This window comes from Anabrus simplex, chromosome 7 (assembly GCF_040414725.1).
Source record: "Anabrus simplex isolate iqAnaSimp1 chromosome 7, ASM4041472v1, whole genome shotgun sequence".
In the NCBI taxonomy this organism is placed as follows: domain Eukaryota; kingdom Metazoa; phylum Arthropoda; class Insecta; order Orthoptera; family Tettigoniidae; genus Anabrus; species Anabrus simplex.
This window is the reverse complement of record NC_090271.1, coordinates 346072594-346088256: the sequence shown is the minus strand read 5'-3', so window position 1 is coordinate 346088256 and position 15663 is coordinate 346072594. Positions and strand designations below refer to the sequence as shown.

General features: G+C 37.4%; 1 protein-coding gene across 5 annotated transcripts in view; it reads right to left on the bottom strand.

The window, feature by feature from the left end:
* The window catches only part of Rab5 (RAS oncogene family member Rab5), a 119982-nt gene that overhangs the window by 65647 nt on the left and 38672 nt on the right, over window positions 1-15663 (bottom strand). For all 5 annotated transcript variants that reach the window (XM_067151847.2, XM_067151846.2, XM_067151844.2 and 2 more), the window contains exon 3: window positions 8930-9081. In XM_067151847.2, coding sequence (XP_067007948.1) covers window positions 8930-9081 — 152 coding nt within the window. The remainder of the gene's footprint in view (window positions 1-8929; window positions 9082-15663) is intronic.

Genomic DNA, 15663 nt, shown 5'->3' with positions numbered 1-15663 from the left:
GTCATGTGACTATAAAAGACAGTTGATGGCTTAAAGCCGTAGTCAAAGTTTGAAATGTAGGTCAAATAACTGCTAAATATATGGTAAAAAGATATGTCAAAATATACAGCTTAGTATAAAAAGTATGAAGGAAAAACATTCAAATTGCTTGACAAAAGTTACTTGACGTTGGCACGCGTTTGTCCGTGATATTTATTGGTCAACATTTCGTAGGTTATTTTAGATTTATTCGGCAAGATTGCGTTGACAAGAAGTTCACCAGATGTTTATAGTTGGCCTAATTTGTAAAAAGAAAGTTGCAGAGATGATGATGGGTGGAAATTCTCAACGTTGGTATGGTTTTCTGACGTGAAGGTTGGAGAGCTGTTGTGTTTTTCTTCGATGACAATATATTTTATAAAACGTTGATTGTAAATAATTTATACTATTGAAGAGTATTATGGAAGTTTGATGAAGCTGTTGAATTATTGTTGTTATAGAATGGTTCTGAAATGAAGAAAAAACTAGTTAATTTTGACGAGAATGAAAGAAAACATGGGAAGGTTTTGTTTAAGTGTTGTTAGTGAGAAAATGTTGGTGCTTACCTATGGCGTTGTAGGCCCATTTAACAAGCTGTGTGAGGCGCTATTAGGATACTAATGGTCACTAACGGTTTTTACTCCTTGTGTTGTACGTATGTCGTCTGGCTAGAGGGGGGGTGGGTAGGAGGGGGCGGAGTTGTAGGCTTGTGATTCGTGAACGGGAGGGAGTTGTGAATGGTAGGGGAAGCGGAGGGGCGTGTATCATTTATTGGTTTATGAATGGCGCGTGGAGGGGAATTACGCAAGATGGGAGGGGGAGGGGGGTATGATGTATTTGTTGACGTAGGGGTGTTTGTTGATACTGTTTTGAAAATATTAAAAAACTTTTTGTCCTGAAGGTTTACATTATTGAATAATGTTACTATTTGGTCATATAAAGGGCTTCTATTGTCTATTGGATCATTTAAATTCTTATTAGCATTGAATTTTTGGTCCAAAAATATGTATAAATTTTCGAATTCGGTCATAAGTCTACCTTTTTTAATTGTTTTTAAAATTTGAAGGTCCTGTTCAATTGTGGTAAAGTTGTGCCCCGTTTCTTTCATGTGATTGCTCATTGCTGAGTGTTTTATGTTTCTGAGCATTGAAATGTTCTGTGTACCTAGTTATGAAGCTTCTTCCTGTTTGTCCGATGTATGAGCTGAGGCACTCGTTACATTTTAATCTATAGATACCGGAGCCTGAGTATTTATTATTTTCTGAATTTATTGTATTATGGTTGAAGAACATTTTTTGGTTTGAATTTTGAGTTTTGAAAGCTATTTTGATCTCTTGATTTTTTAAGGTGTTGGTTACTTGGTGTATGATTGGGTTGGTGTATGTAAAGGTTGCGAACTTTGAATTTTCATTTTTTATTGGGGAGAGGTTTGTGGATAGTTTCAATTTAACTTTATTAATTAGTTTGTCTATGATAGAGGGATTATATCCATTAAAAGTGGCTATTTCTTTTATTGTATTTATTTCTTTCTTAAAATTGGTCGCTGAAAGGGGAATTTTTAGAGCTCTGTACACCATACTATAAAATGAGGACTGTTTGTGTGATTGTGGATGAAGGGAACTTTGTTTAATAGTTATAGGTGTGAATGAGGGCTTTCTGTAAATTTGGAAATCAAACTTATTGGAAGTTCTTGTTATTGTGATGTCAAGAAAATTAATTGATTTGTGGTTCTCGTCCTCTAGTGAATTTAATATTGTTATCCAGATTATTTAAATAAGTTAATATGTTTTCACTATTGTTGAGATTTTTGTCAATTATTACTAGCGTGTCATCAACATAGCGTAGCCAGAGATTTAATCCATTGATGTTATTATTTTGCTGTTTTCGAGGTTTTCCATATAAATTTCAGCAAGTATTCTGGATAAAGGGTCTCCCATGGCCAGGCCTTCCTGTTTGTATATTTTATTGTTGAAAGTGAAAAAGTTGTTTTGTAAGACGAAGTTTAGTACTTTTATGAATTCTTCTATTACTATTTTGCTTAAATTGCTATGTTTGGAAAGATTGTTTTTTGTTATTTCTATTGTTTTTTTAGCGGGAATGTTTGAATACATGTTAATGACGTCGAAAGAGCACAATGTGTGATTAGGTTTTAAGTTAAATTTTTTTTAGAGTTTCACATAGTTCTATTGAATTTTTGGGGTGTTTGTTATGGAATTTGAAATGTTTTTTGAGAAATTTCTGGAGGAATTGTGAGGTTTTATATGTCGGGCTATTTTGGCTGTTTTTGATTGGTCGAATGGGAACGTCCTTTTTATGTACCTTCGGTAGTGATCTGACGGTGGGTAGTTTGGGGTTCATATTAATGAGACTTTGGTATTCATGTTCATTAAATAAAAATGAACAGTTTTTTTAAAAGTGTTTTTAGATTACGTTGAGTTTTTGTAGGGGGATCCTTTGAGATTATTGTGTAGGTCTCATTAGAGAAGAACTCTTCTGTTTTATGAATGTAATCTTGTTTTTTCATTAAGACTACAGTATTGCCTTTGTCGGCTTTAGTTATTATTATGTTATTAGTGTCCACTTTTTTTCTTAATTCTTGGATCTGTTTTAGTGAGGACGAGTTATTTTTGTTAAAAATTTCTTTTACAAGGGCAGGTAATTTCTTTTTAATTTCGTATTTTATGTCGTTTTGTTTGTCTGTTGGAATTTGTTTGTTTATGTTTGTTTCAGCTTCGGCTATTGTAGTGATTATATCTTCTGCTTTATGTGGGTTGGGCCAATTATGTTTTAAGCCTTGGTTGAATAAACGTGTTTCTTTATCTGTGAAGGTGACGTCGGATAGATTAATTGTAGTTGGAATATTGTTCCATGGAGAGGGGGATATTTTTATATTACTGTTCCGGTTCATTGATTTTGCTTTTTCTCACTAAAACAGATCCAAGAATTAAGAAAAAAAGTGGACACTAATAACATAATAATAACTAAGCCGACAAAGGCAATACTGTAGTCTTAATGAAAAAACAAGATTACATTCATAAAACAGAGGAGTTCTTCTCTAATGAGACCTACACAATAATCTCAAAGGATCCCAGTACAAAAACTCAACGTAATCTAAAAACACTTTTAAAAAACTCTTCATTTTTATTTAATGAACATGAATACCAAAGTCTCATTAATATGAACCCCAAACTACCCACCGTCAGATCACTACCGAAGGTACATAAAAAGGACGTTCCCATTCGACCAATCAAATACAGCCAAAATAGCCCGACATATAAAACCTCACAATTCCTCCAGAAATTTCTCAAAAAACATTTCAAATTCCATAACAAACACCCCAAAAATTCAATAGAACTATGTGAAACTCTAAAAAAAATTTAACTTAAAACCTAATCACACATTGTGCTCTTTCGACGTCATTAACATGTATTCAAACATTCCCGCTAAAAAAACAATAGAAATAACAAAAAACAATCTTTCCAAACATAGCAATTTAAGCAAAATAGAAAGGGAAGAATTCTTAAAAGTACTAAACTTCGTCTTACAAAACAACTTCTTCACTTTCAACAATAAAATATACAAACAGGAAGGCCTGGCCATGGGAGACCCTTTATCCGGAATACTTGCTGAAATTTATATGGAAAACCTCTAAAACAGCAAAATAATAAATAACATCAATGGATTAAATCTCTGGCTACGCTATGTTGATGACACGCTAGTAATAATTGACAAAAATCTCAACAATAGTGAAAACATTAACTTATTTAAATAATCTGGATAACAATATTAAATTCACTAAAGAGGACGAGAACCACAAATCAATTAATTTTCTTGACATCACAATAACAAGAACTTCCAATAAGTTTGATTTCCAAATTTACAGAAAGCCCTCATTCTCACCTATAACTATTAAACAAAGTTCCCTTCATCCACAATCACACAAACAGTCCTCATTTTATAGTATGGTGTACAGAGCTCTAAAAATTCCCCTTTCAGCGACCAATTTTAAGAAAGAAATAAATACAATAAAAGAAATAGCCACTTTTAATGGATATAATCCCTCTATCATAGACAAACTATGAAAGTTAAATTGAAACTATCCACAAACCTCTCCCCAATAAAAAATGAAAAATCAAAGTTCGCAACCTTTACATACACCAACCCAACCATACACCAAGTAACCAACACCTTAAAAAATCAAGAGATCAAAATAGCTTTCAAAACTCAAAATTCAAACCAAAAAATGTTCTTCAACCATAATACAATAAATTCAGAAAATAATAAATACTCAGGCTCCGGTATCTATAGATTAAAATGTAACGAGTGCCTCAGCTCATACATCGGACAAACAGGAAGAAGCTTCATAACTAGGTACACAGAACATTTCAATGCTCAAAAACATAATAAACACTCAGCAATGAGCAATCACATGAAAGAAACGGGGCACAACTTTACCACAATTGAACAGGACCTTCAAATTTTAAAAACAATAAAAAAAGGTAGACTTATGACCGAATTCGAAAATTTATACATATTTTTGGACCAAAAATTCAATGCTAATAAGAATTTAAATGATCCAATAGACAATAGAAGTCCTTTATATGACCAAATAGTAACATTATTCAATAATGTAAACCTTCAGGACAAAAAGTTTTTTAATATTTTCAAAACAGTATCAACAAACACCCCTACGTCAACAAATACATCATACCCCCCTCCCCCTCCCATCTTGCGTAATTCCCCTCCACGCGCCATTCATAAACCAATAAATGATACACGCCCCTCCGCTTCCCCTACCATTCACAACTCCCTCCCGTTCACGAATCACAAGCCTACAACTCCGCCCCCTCCTACCCACCCCCCCTCTAGCCAGACGACATACGTACAACACAAGGAGTAAAAACCGTTAGTGACCATTAGTATCCTAATAGCGCCTCACACAGCTTGTTAAATGGGCCTACAACGCCATAGGTAAGCACCAACATTTTCTCACTAACAACACTTAAACAAAACCTTCCCATGTTTTCTTTCATTCTCGTCAAAATTAACTAGTTTTTTCTTCATTTCAGAACCATTCTATAACAACAATAATTCAACAGCTTCATCAAACTTCCATAATACTCTTCAATAGTATAAATTATTTACAATCAACGTTTTATAAAATATATTGTCATCGAAGAAGAACACAACAGCTCTCCAACCTTCACGTCAGAAAACCATACCAACGTTGAGAATTTCCACCCATCATCTCTGCAACTTTCTTTTTACAAATTAGGCCAACTATAAACATCTGGTGAACTTCTTGTCAACGCAATCTTGCCGAATAAATCTAAAATAACCTACGAAATGTTGACCAATAAATATCACGGACAAACGCATGCCAACGTCAAGTAACTTTTGTCAAGCAATTGGAATGTTTTTCCTTCATACTTTTTATACTAAGCTGTATATTTTGACATATCTTTTTACCATATATTTAGCAGTTATTTGACCTACATTTCAAACTTTGACTACGGCTTTAAGCCATCAACTGTCTTTTACAGTCACATGACGCCTTCATTTTTAAATGTACCTCTTATGAATCTACCAGTTTTTATGTATCAATTGTTTGTATTATATATTCTCATTGAACTGATTTCATATGCCTTCCACTATGTATTAGACATCTATTAATGACTACGGCTTCAAGCCACCTTCTCTTACTATAGTACAATCAAACAAGTCCTATTCAACAAAGAACTACATATGTTTTTATCAATATATTAGATTTTTAGTTACTTCATGAACATGTTTATAACTAACGTAAATCTTACCTCTCTTATAATCATCAAACACATTTTTGAATATCTTTAACCAGATGCCTGGTAAAATAATAAGGTTTTTGATAATGACTGAAGATGCCTCGCAGTGAGAGGCGAAACATGTCTCACCTGAATAATGTTTTAAAGTAAATGCCAACTTCTTGTAATGTATTGAATAGGTGGAAATAAACAAAAGATATTATCCTATATACAGTTTATGAAACTTTCAATACGGACGAAAAATGATTTTCATCACTTGTAAAAACATACCACTTAGTCGAGCAGCTCGTCTCCTTTCTACCAAGTCTTTCCAGCCCAAACTTTGCAACATTTTTGCAACGCTGCTCTTTTGTCGGAAATCGCCCAGAACAAATCGAGCTGCTTTTCTTTGGATTTTTTCCAGTTCCCGAATCAAGTAATCCTGGTTAGGGTCCCATACACTGGAACCATACTCTAGTTGAGGTCTCACCAGAGACAAATATGCTCTCTCCTTTACATCCTTACTACAACCCCTAAATACTCATAACCATGTGCAGAGATCTGTACCCTTTATTTACAATCATATTTATGTGATTATCCCAATGAAGATCTTTCCTTATTTTTATACCTAGGTATTTACAATGATCCCCAAAGGGAACTTTCACCCCATCAACGCAGTAATTAAAACAGAGGACTTTTCCTATTTGTGAAACTCTCAACCTGACTTTTATCCCCATTTATCATCATACCATTGCCTGCTGTCCATCTCAACATTATCGAGGTCATCGAGGTCGATCTCTCATTGACCCATTTTCTTCTTGTCATGGTATGCCTTCAAAGTGCGTTGCATGGTATTCATCATATACGCACAAAAACCAGAGAAATCGTCTGCTCCATGCACATTGGATGAAAGCTACTTTATTGCATGCACATTTCTCATTCTTTGGAAAGCAAACCTCATTTACGTCCATGAAGACCTGTCTCTCTGTGGTTAATTTCGACGTGTACCATGCATATATCATTGCCCTGTAAAATGGTGTCTACAACAGTGTATCAGCATCAGCCCGACTAAGTTCTCGCTGTGCTTTCCAAACATACGGTCGGCACATGGCTGTGCAAGTTGGCCGGCTTTCCTCATCCACAGCCATATCAGTCTGTCCACTATGTGAATCCAGTAGTAAGGGTTTCAATACCTGTTGCAGGTACAACTTGTAAAAGTCATGAATTTACCCCATTTTACAACATGCATCTTACATGTTTTTGCACATTTCTGTCGGATGATTTACTTCTTGTGCCACTCTCATTCCAAATTTGTCTGTATTTTCTTGTAGGTATAGAAAAACTTCCGGCAGCAATTTCCTAGTGTTGAAGAATAATGAGCTGTGCAATTATGACCCTTTATTAATACTATCGACCGAAACAACAGTTTCTCTTTTAAACCTTATGGGGCAGAGTAAGTCGGATTAACGTAATCTGGACCAAATGTCTTGAGAAGAGGAGACGTCTGCTTGTGGAAGTGTATCATAATGGTTTTTCTCGAAATTGTCACCCAGGATGAGAAAGCGGTAAATGTGAAGTCGAAATATCAGCTGTATACTGAAGTGCTGCACTTGTTGCAATGTATGTGGTGTCACGTTCTTGTTATGTTGTTTTGCTTCAACAAAGGATCAAATGTTCATTTATCTATGGCTTGATACTCCTCTGTCGATATCTTTAACCCATTAAGTCTTTCTTGCGTTTCAAGGCAGATGTGTCTCCATTCTGCTGGAACGATTGGAGACTTCACTTCAGACGCTTTTTCGCTCGAGTCATTGCCGTTATTTTAACGTCAGTGGTATAGCTTCAAAACACGTTTCCTTGATTTTAGACCCATAACTGCCATCAGCAAGTGATGAGTTTGATGGCAATGACATTATTTCCATCTCCGGAATAGGCACAGCATTTTCAAAGATTTATATTTCTTCTTCTAGAATAAGTTTGACAACAAATGCCACTTCAGCTGGCATATTCTAAATCGTTGCTAAACTTCCTCTCACATCAGTTTCAAATCCACGGAAGTACACCTGCTTGCTTATGGATTTATAATGCCTCCTTTCTTCCAATGCCTTGACGAAAAGTGTACAGCATCAGTCACTTCTCGTTTTGTTTGTTTTGTCACTGGAACCAGACTGGTCTGGCGGATACAAATTGAGGGCTGTTCTTCATAACTGACTGAATTGATGCAACCTCCAGTCACTGATACGCATCAAACAGGTTACCAAACCTGTAATGGAAGTACAGTTAAGTAACAGTTCTATATCACATGGAATGGTTCACTGTGGTTATCATTGATCAATTATTAAATACATTTTGCACTAACAGGCCTATCCCTATCTGGCAAGTGCTCGATGACTCACAATGAACTGACTAGCAACTACCTTCCTGCCTATTTTCTATTCACTGGAGAGGAGAGGATATTCAATAGTAACCGAGTTAGGCCTGTATTAATTTCAGGTAGAAAATAAAGTGTACTGCAATTTGCATAATCTATTTTATTTACAGTTTTATCTTATAACAACAATAATTAAATAATTTATTCTGCACCAAAAATAAAACTGCGATGAGACTTGAACTCACAGTGTCGAGATTTGCAGACAACTAGGGTGACCACTCTGCCAATGCTCTGATTAAATGCGGTTCAACTCGCAAAGTATATATGTGTGTCATTGGAATCAATTGTTTGGAAATTATTAGGTTGAACACCTGATCTGTTTAAGTTTGCTCTTCAGTGCTCTATCACTTGGTTCAAAGTAGATCCTGTATCATGACATTTTACCTCAATAAAACAAAAGTGCATTGACCTAAACAAATTACTGTTCAGTGTCCCCCAACAGGTGCATTGAATCTAGTTGAAAGTGGTCTGGCCTCTCCTTGTTAGACTTAATCTAATGGTGATAAAGTGATTCAACACAACATACAAATTTCGAAAACTAATAACTTTTAAAGAACTTATGATACCAAATTAAGTAATGACAAAGAAAATTAAAATATAACTAACACTTGATTCTTTCATTCCACTAATCTAACATGCACATAATTCACTACAAAGAATGCAGATTTAATTTTACCAAGATTGTATTTCTTCCCTTTACCTGATTTGTAATATCATATACGACTATTGCCGCCTGAGCACCCCGGTAATACATAGGGGCCAGACTGTGGTATCTTTCTTGACCTGCTGTGTCCCAGATCTCAAACTTAACTGTTGTATCTTCGAGACAAACCGTCTGTGTAAGAAATGCAGCTGAAAAGACAACAAAATCATATTTTAGCGAGTAATAATACAAACTGCTAATGGTAAAACATAATACCAATAAATGCTCCAAGGTAACTAGAGTAGAATAATAGGGCACGAACAACATAAAAATCCTTAGTATGAAATGAATAAAGTTTACTGCAGGCAAAGAAACCAACTGAGAACAACCGCATGTATGCTTTTGCCTAGATCAACGAACTGCTAAAACCAATTTCAAAACTAACATTCACTAATGTGTGGTAAACACATTGTGGATCAGGGGAGACTACTGGAAAAAATGAGTGCAATTGGAGAAGACAAAAGAGTAACTGAATGGGTTGCTATATTTCTAGAAAATAGATCTCGGAGAATTAGAGTCGATGAAGCTTTGTCTGACCTTGTAATAATAAAGAGGGGAATTCCTCAAGGCAGTATTATCGGACCTTTATGTTTTCTTATATATATAAATGATATGAGTAAAGGAGTGGAATCGGAGGTAAGGCTTTTTGTGTATGATGTTATTCTCTATAGAGTGATAAATAAGTTACAAGATTGTGAGCAACTGCAACGTGACCTCGATAATGTTGTGAGATGGACAGTAGGCAATGGTATGTTGATAAACGGGGTTAAAAGTCAGGTTGTGAGTTTCACAAATAGGAAAAGTCCTCTCAGTTTTAATTACTGCGTTGATGGGGTGAAAGTTCCTTTTGGGGATCATTGTAAGTATCTAGGTGTTAATATCAGGAAAGATCTTCATTGGGGTAATCACATAAATGGGATTGTAAATAAAGGGTACAGATCTCTGCACATGGTTATGAGAGTATTTAGGGGTTGTTGTAAGGATGTAAAGGAGAGGGCATATAAGTCTCTGGTAAGACCCCAACTAGAGTATGGTTCCAGTGTGTGGGACCCTCACCAGGATTACCTGATTCCAGAACTGGAAAAAATCAAAAGAAAAGCATCTCGATTTGTTCTGGGTGATTTCCGACAAAAGAGTAGCGTTACAAAAATGTTGCAAAGTTTGGGTTGGGAAGAATTGAGAGAAAGAAGAAGAGCTGCTCGACTAAGTGGTATGTATTATAATACCAATATAAAAGGTCCGTTTTTGGACATTATAAAATTTCCAGCTAACTCATTCTTGGTTGCCAGCGTTTCGCCCTCATGTGCTAGGGTGGGCTCATCAGTTGTTACCTAGCACACCTACCAATACGCTAGCTAGTGCATACCCTTTCGTATCCTTCAGTTCTATTCCCAACACTCGCATTGACATCGCCCTTTAGCACTATTCTATCCTTCCTGTTGACCCTGACCACGATGTCACTCAATGCTTCCTAAAACTTCTCAACCTCATCCTCATCTGAACCCTCACATGGTGAATACACGGACACAATTCTTGTCCTAATTCCTCCAACTGACAAATCTACCCACATCATTCGCTCATTTACGTGCCTAACAGAAACTATGTTGTGTGCAATGGTATTCCTGATAAAGAGCCCTACCCCAGACTCTGCCCTTCGCTTTCTAACACCCATTAAGTACACTTTATAATCTCCTATCTCCTCCCCGTACCCGAATATCAGTTATTCCTAGCACATCCAGATGCATTCTCTTTGCTGACTCAGCCAGTTCTACCTTCTTTCTTCCATAAGCCCCATTAATATCGATAGCTTCCCATCGAATTCCATTTCGTTCGCCAAGTTGTTTACAAGGAGTCTCTCGTCTGTCAAAAGGGAGTGGAACTCCATTACTCCCACAGGTCCGAGGCTTGCTTAAAATGTTCTGAGCTCGGTAAATTCATGAAGCAGGATGCTACCCTACTTGCACATAGTCCAAGCGAGGATCTCTCCTCTAACAGGTTATGGACCACCGGTGAATTGTATAGTCCTAGCCGCCTGAGCACAAGGAGGGCCATGACTCAGAATATGTCCGAGATGCCCACTCCCATTCCATAGCAACTGGTATCCTGACTCTCAGAACCACTTACTAGGTCACTCAGCCGTTGCCCATGGTTCACATGACTACAGTAACCCACAAACTTGAACTTTAAAATGAATCCGCTCAATCAAATGAATGAAATAGAAAATATTTTGTCCTTCCTTTCGATAGACACTACAATAATTGAAAAAACTATAGAAAAACTTATAAATCAAAAACAAAAATCAATGGTAATAAACGAAGGTACTAAAGGGCCAGCACCTACAATTCCTATACAACAAATAATGCAACACAAAATCACGTCCTTCAGAACTCTAAACAAGATACTACATCTGTTCAAGATTTGAACAGAAAAACTGGAGGAAGAAACTATACAGAAGCATTGAGAAGAAATGAGATCTCACGACACCCCAAGGCAACAATAGGTACTATGCAATCAACCAAACGGGAACTTTGTTCTGCTCTGTGTCGGCAAGGTACATCAGAATACCATGAAAGAGAAAATAGAAAGACATTTGCACAAACGAGGACAAACAAGGAATTACCACTGTAATTGAGTGTGAAGAATTGCAAATGAAAGGTTACCACAAGGCATTCGCATAGGCATTATTTACAGACCTTGCAAAAGTGGAAAAGGGAATTCTGACCCAGAGATGTCCTTTTAATACTATCCATTTTTATGCTCAACCGGGGTAAGTTGAGATTTTTAATCTACTTTTTTGGAATGTCGAAGGTCTAAAAAATGTCATTGATACCCGAGACTCATTAACAAGACAAGATATACTAAATTTTACAGAAACCTTAACAGGCGAAATGGGACTTCAAGGATTCTATGCAACCCATGCACTTGCAAAACAAAGAGAATTACGCAGACCGTCTGGTGGGGAATCAACATCTATATCAAACAACGAGATAGACGCAACGTTGTTTTCCTGTTGTTCAAAATTTAAACTAGTGAAGAGTAGAAAGTCGAGTGATCGTTTAGGTTATGGGGCGCACGACAAACTGTGCACGAAATGGCTCAACAATATGCAAAGGATGGTTTACATGCCACAGATTCAGCAACAGTGTTTTGCAAGTACTGTAACTGCCAAGTTGGGTGGGAAAAAAAAGATAGCATTGTGAAACATGTTAAATCTGAAAAACACGCGGGTAAGCGATGCGATAACGAACGTTCAATCCATGCTGCTAGTACGTCTCAAAGAAAGCAATCTTCTGTGCTTACACAGATAGTTGTAAATGACAATAAATTTCCCGAGATAACTTCTCGAAATGCACAGTTGAAGGATTTGCCAAAGCAAATAGACCTCTGGAAAGCAAAGAGCTAAGAGCCTGAATTACTGAGTTTTCAAAGGAAGAGCTGCCATGTGTGGGAACTCTACGTGAAATATATTTACCGGGTAAGTTTCGATTTCATTGATCGGGTACGGTTTAGGTATTATGACATCGAAACCACGCACAAAAGTGAAGGATACCGAATTTGAGTGTGATTGATCCAGTAATGTTAAATTATTTCGTTATAATTTGAGTTCTTTCTTCCTTTCTAGAAGTTGCATCTGACCACCAGAGAAGAACAGCAGAGGTTCTAGTGGGAAGAACATCAACATACTCTGTGATGAAACTACAGATAGAGTGGGCCATTGTGTTTCTATCATATTCCAAGTCCCAGCCGGATCGAAAAGAGAGCTGTACATTGTTTCTGTTAACTATCTTGATGCAGGAAATGCTACAAACTGCTCTTGTGCTGTTTTAAAAGCTCTGCGCAGTTATAGTGTACCATACGATGCAGTTAAAGTGTTTGTTAGTTGAGCCGTGAATTTCATCCCTCCCCCCATTTTAAAAAAGCTTGGTGTATGTTGCTGTGCTATTCAGCTCGTTGGTATCTTGAATTATGCTTGCTTCTTTTGCATCAAGCCCGTCAGTGTGTTAAAATAAAGGTGTTCTCTCGCTGTTCCTAACTTATGGCTCCAGGGTAAGGAATTTTTCCATCCTGGGGCACCCTTCTCGCCTGTCCCCTTTTCTTTCTTTCATGGCCTGCACGTTTGCGCTCGCCCTATCCCGGTTCTCCGAGAGAGGGCGAGCTGACGTAAACCCGGGTCATTCTCCTCCCGCCGAGCCTGGCTTGCCTTGCTGGGCGGTGGCAACACTCACCTGCTGCACTTTGAGCAGATCACTTTTCTTTCGTCGACCCAAAGACCGTGAGGGGGCATGGGAGGTAAGATATTAGTTTTCAAAATGTTGCTAGGATGACGGGAGGGACTAAGAAATGGTAATGTAAAGCCATGTATCTGGCATCTTTGGTTTATGTGCCGATATCAGCAAGCTTGGTCTTAAGCTGTCATTGTAAAACGTACTTTGAAACTAAGCATAATCTTTTTTAAATTCGACGCCTTTTTTTAAAGCTATCGGTGGGCATTTGATCCTTCGTTATCAAGGCTTTGGCTTGGAGCTAAAGAATTGCCTCAAAGGAATGAAATGTAAAGTGCCAGAATGTTCTGGGAGTTCAGTTTGAGAAGCGATGTGATTCGCTTGGAATTTTACCCTAATGGATTGTCAACTTTATATTGACTTTTAGGTGATGTATAATTTATTTGAGAAAATTTGTGAACAAGATATTAGCCCAGTAGTGTTATTGTTCGAATATTATCTGGTACTAAGCCAAATTTATGTTGATGTTAGTCCTCTTGTAGGAGGAGAGAATTTTATATGGGCTGGTCCCCCCCTTACAGGAGAATGGAAAACAGGTCAAAATCCTCTACTTAAACAATTCTCAAGCATTTCCAAACCTGTTCGTTGTTATTAATTTGTAAAATAAATGTTCTAGCCAACCTATTGTCTTAAGCATTGTAGCCTCTGGGTTGGTCTTTACTTTGTTAGTCCAGATCATTGTCCCGCACCCCTTTGGGTCGTCCTGCCGTGCCCCATACATGACCCGGTGTTATGAAACAAAGTGTGGTCATAGCGGATCATTTAATACATGTACAGTGCTGGGCACATAAGATCAGCTTGGTTGGCAATAGTCGGGTCGCAGTGATGAGATTTAAATCATGTGGTTGCGATGGTAAAGTCTGCATTTTTGAACACAAGAAAGCGAAAATATAATTATTTACAATTCTTAACATCAAAGTACAGTGCTTCAAAGGAAGCAAAGCTTTTTCTTGCACCTGTCATAACCCGATCGAATAGCTGGTTTCAGGCTATCTTCTATTTGAGTGCTTGCTTTACTGATGTTACATTTTTCAAGATGTCTGACATGAAAGACAACAACTGTGATATTAAATACCTGACTGAGTGACCAAGAAGTGAATAGGCTTCACTCCCATATGGTTTTTGTCACAGATCATGCAGCTGGGTTGGCTGGCCTCATTACTGAACCAGTGGCGGCTCGTGGCTGTAAAGTATGGTGAAGAACTATTACCTGTTCGGTATTGAGCGACAGATTTAGGAATTTTTTTCTTTCTTTCTTAATCTGCTTACCCTCCAGGGTTGGTTTTTCCCTCGGACTCAGCGAGGGATTCCACCTCTACCGACTCAAGGACAGTGTCCTGGAGCTTCAGACTCTGGGTTGGGGATACAACTGGGGAGGATGACCAGTACCTCGCCCAGGCGGCCTCACCTGCTATGCTGAACAGGGGCCTTGGTGGGGGGTGGGAAGATTGGAAGGGACAGACAAGGAAGAGGGAAGGAAGCGGCCGTGGCCTTAAGTTAGGTACCATCCCGGCATTTGCCTGGAGGAGAAGTGGGGAAAACACGCAAAACCACTTCCAGGATGACTGAGGAGGGAATCAAGCCCACCTCTACTCAGTTGATCTCCCGAGGCTGAGTGGACCCCGTTCCAGCCCTCGTACCGTAAAACGGGGTAACTTCGGCCACTTTTTCATATATTTAAAAAAATAAAAGGTGAAATATTCCCTCTAATTTTCTGAAAAATATAATATAAATTCTGCCATGTTTGTTCTTCATTTTTAAATATGAACATAGTTTTCATTGTTATTTAGTAATGAAAAATGATTATCGAAAGAGTGGCCGGAGTTTCTTGTTTTGTGTTACTTCGGCCACCGTAAATATTTCTTTTAAACCTGCAAAACGCCCAGTATCAACAATCACAAACAAATTAAAACGATTTATGGTGAAACAGATATATAGTGATCAAATTCAATTTTTGCCCAAAGAAGAAACTATTTTATTTAGCCTAAGTGTACAAGCATTGTATGATATTACAAATTACATGTTGCATTGCATAAATATTTGTAATGGCACAAAAGATAATAAATAAAAGGTACAGAAATCATAAAGCCCAATTGTATGGAGAGAAAAGGCGGTCGGGAAAGAAGCAATCTTGTAGACTGTTCTCATAATACACTGTCTTGTAAATTAGAAAATATCTGGGCCGTCATCAAGTTCATGAATGTGTATCGTTCATGTCAACTGATATCCGTCTATTTATCATTGAAAATAGAAACTGTCTTTCCTCTCCCTGTCGGGATAAACTTCCCTGTTTATTGTTATTGTGCCTTTACTAATCTCTTCTAAACCGTTCTTGAAGTAAACAGGATTGTAATTATGATATCCGCGGCCGCGTAATGTTTTTCTGTACGTTCTTGGCATGGCCAAAGTTACCCCGGAAGAGGACAACTTTTATCACAAAACTATTCT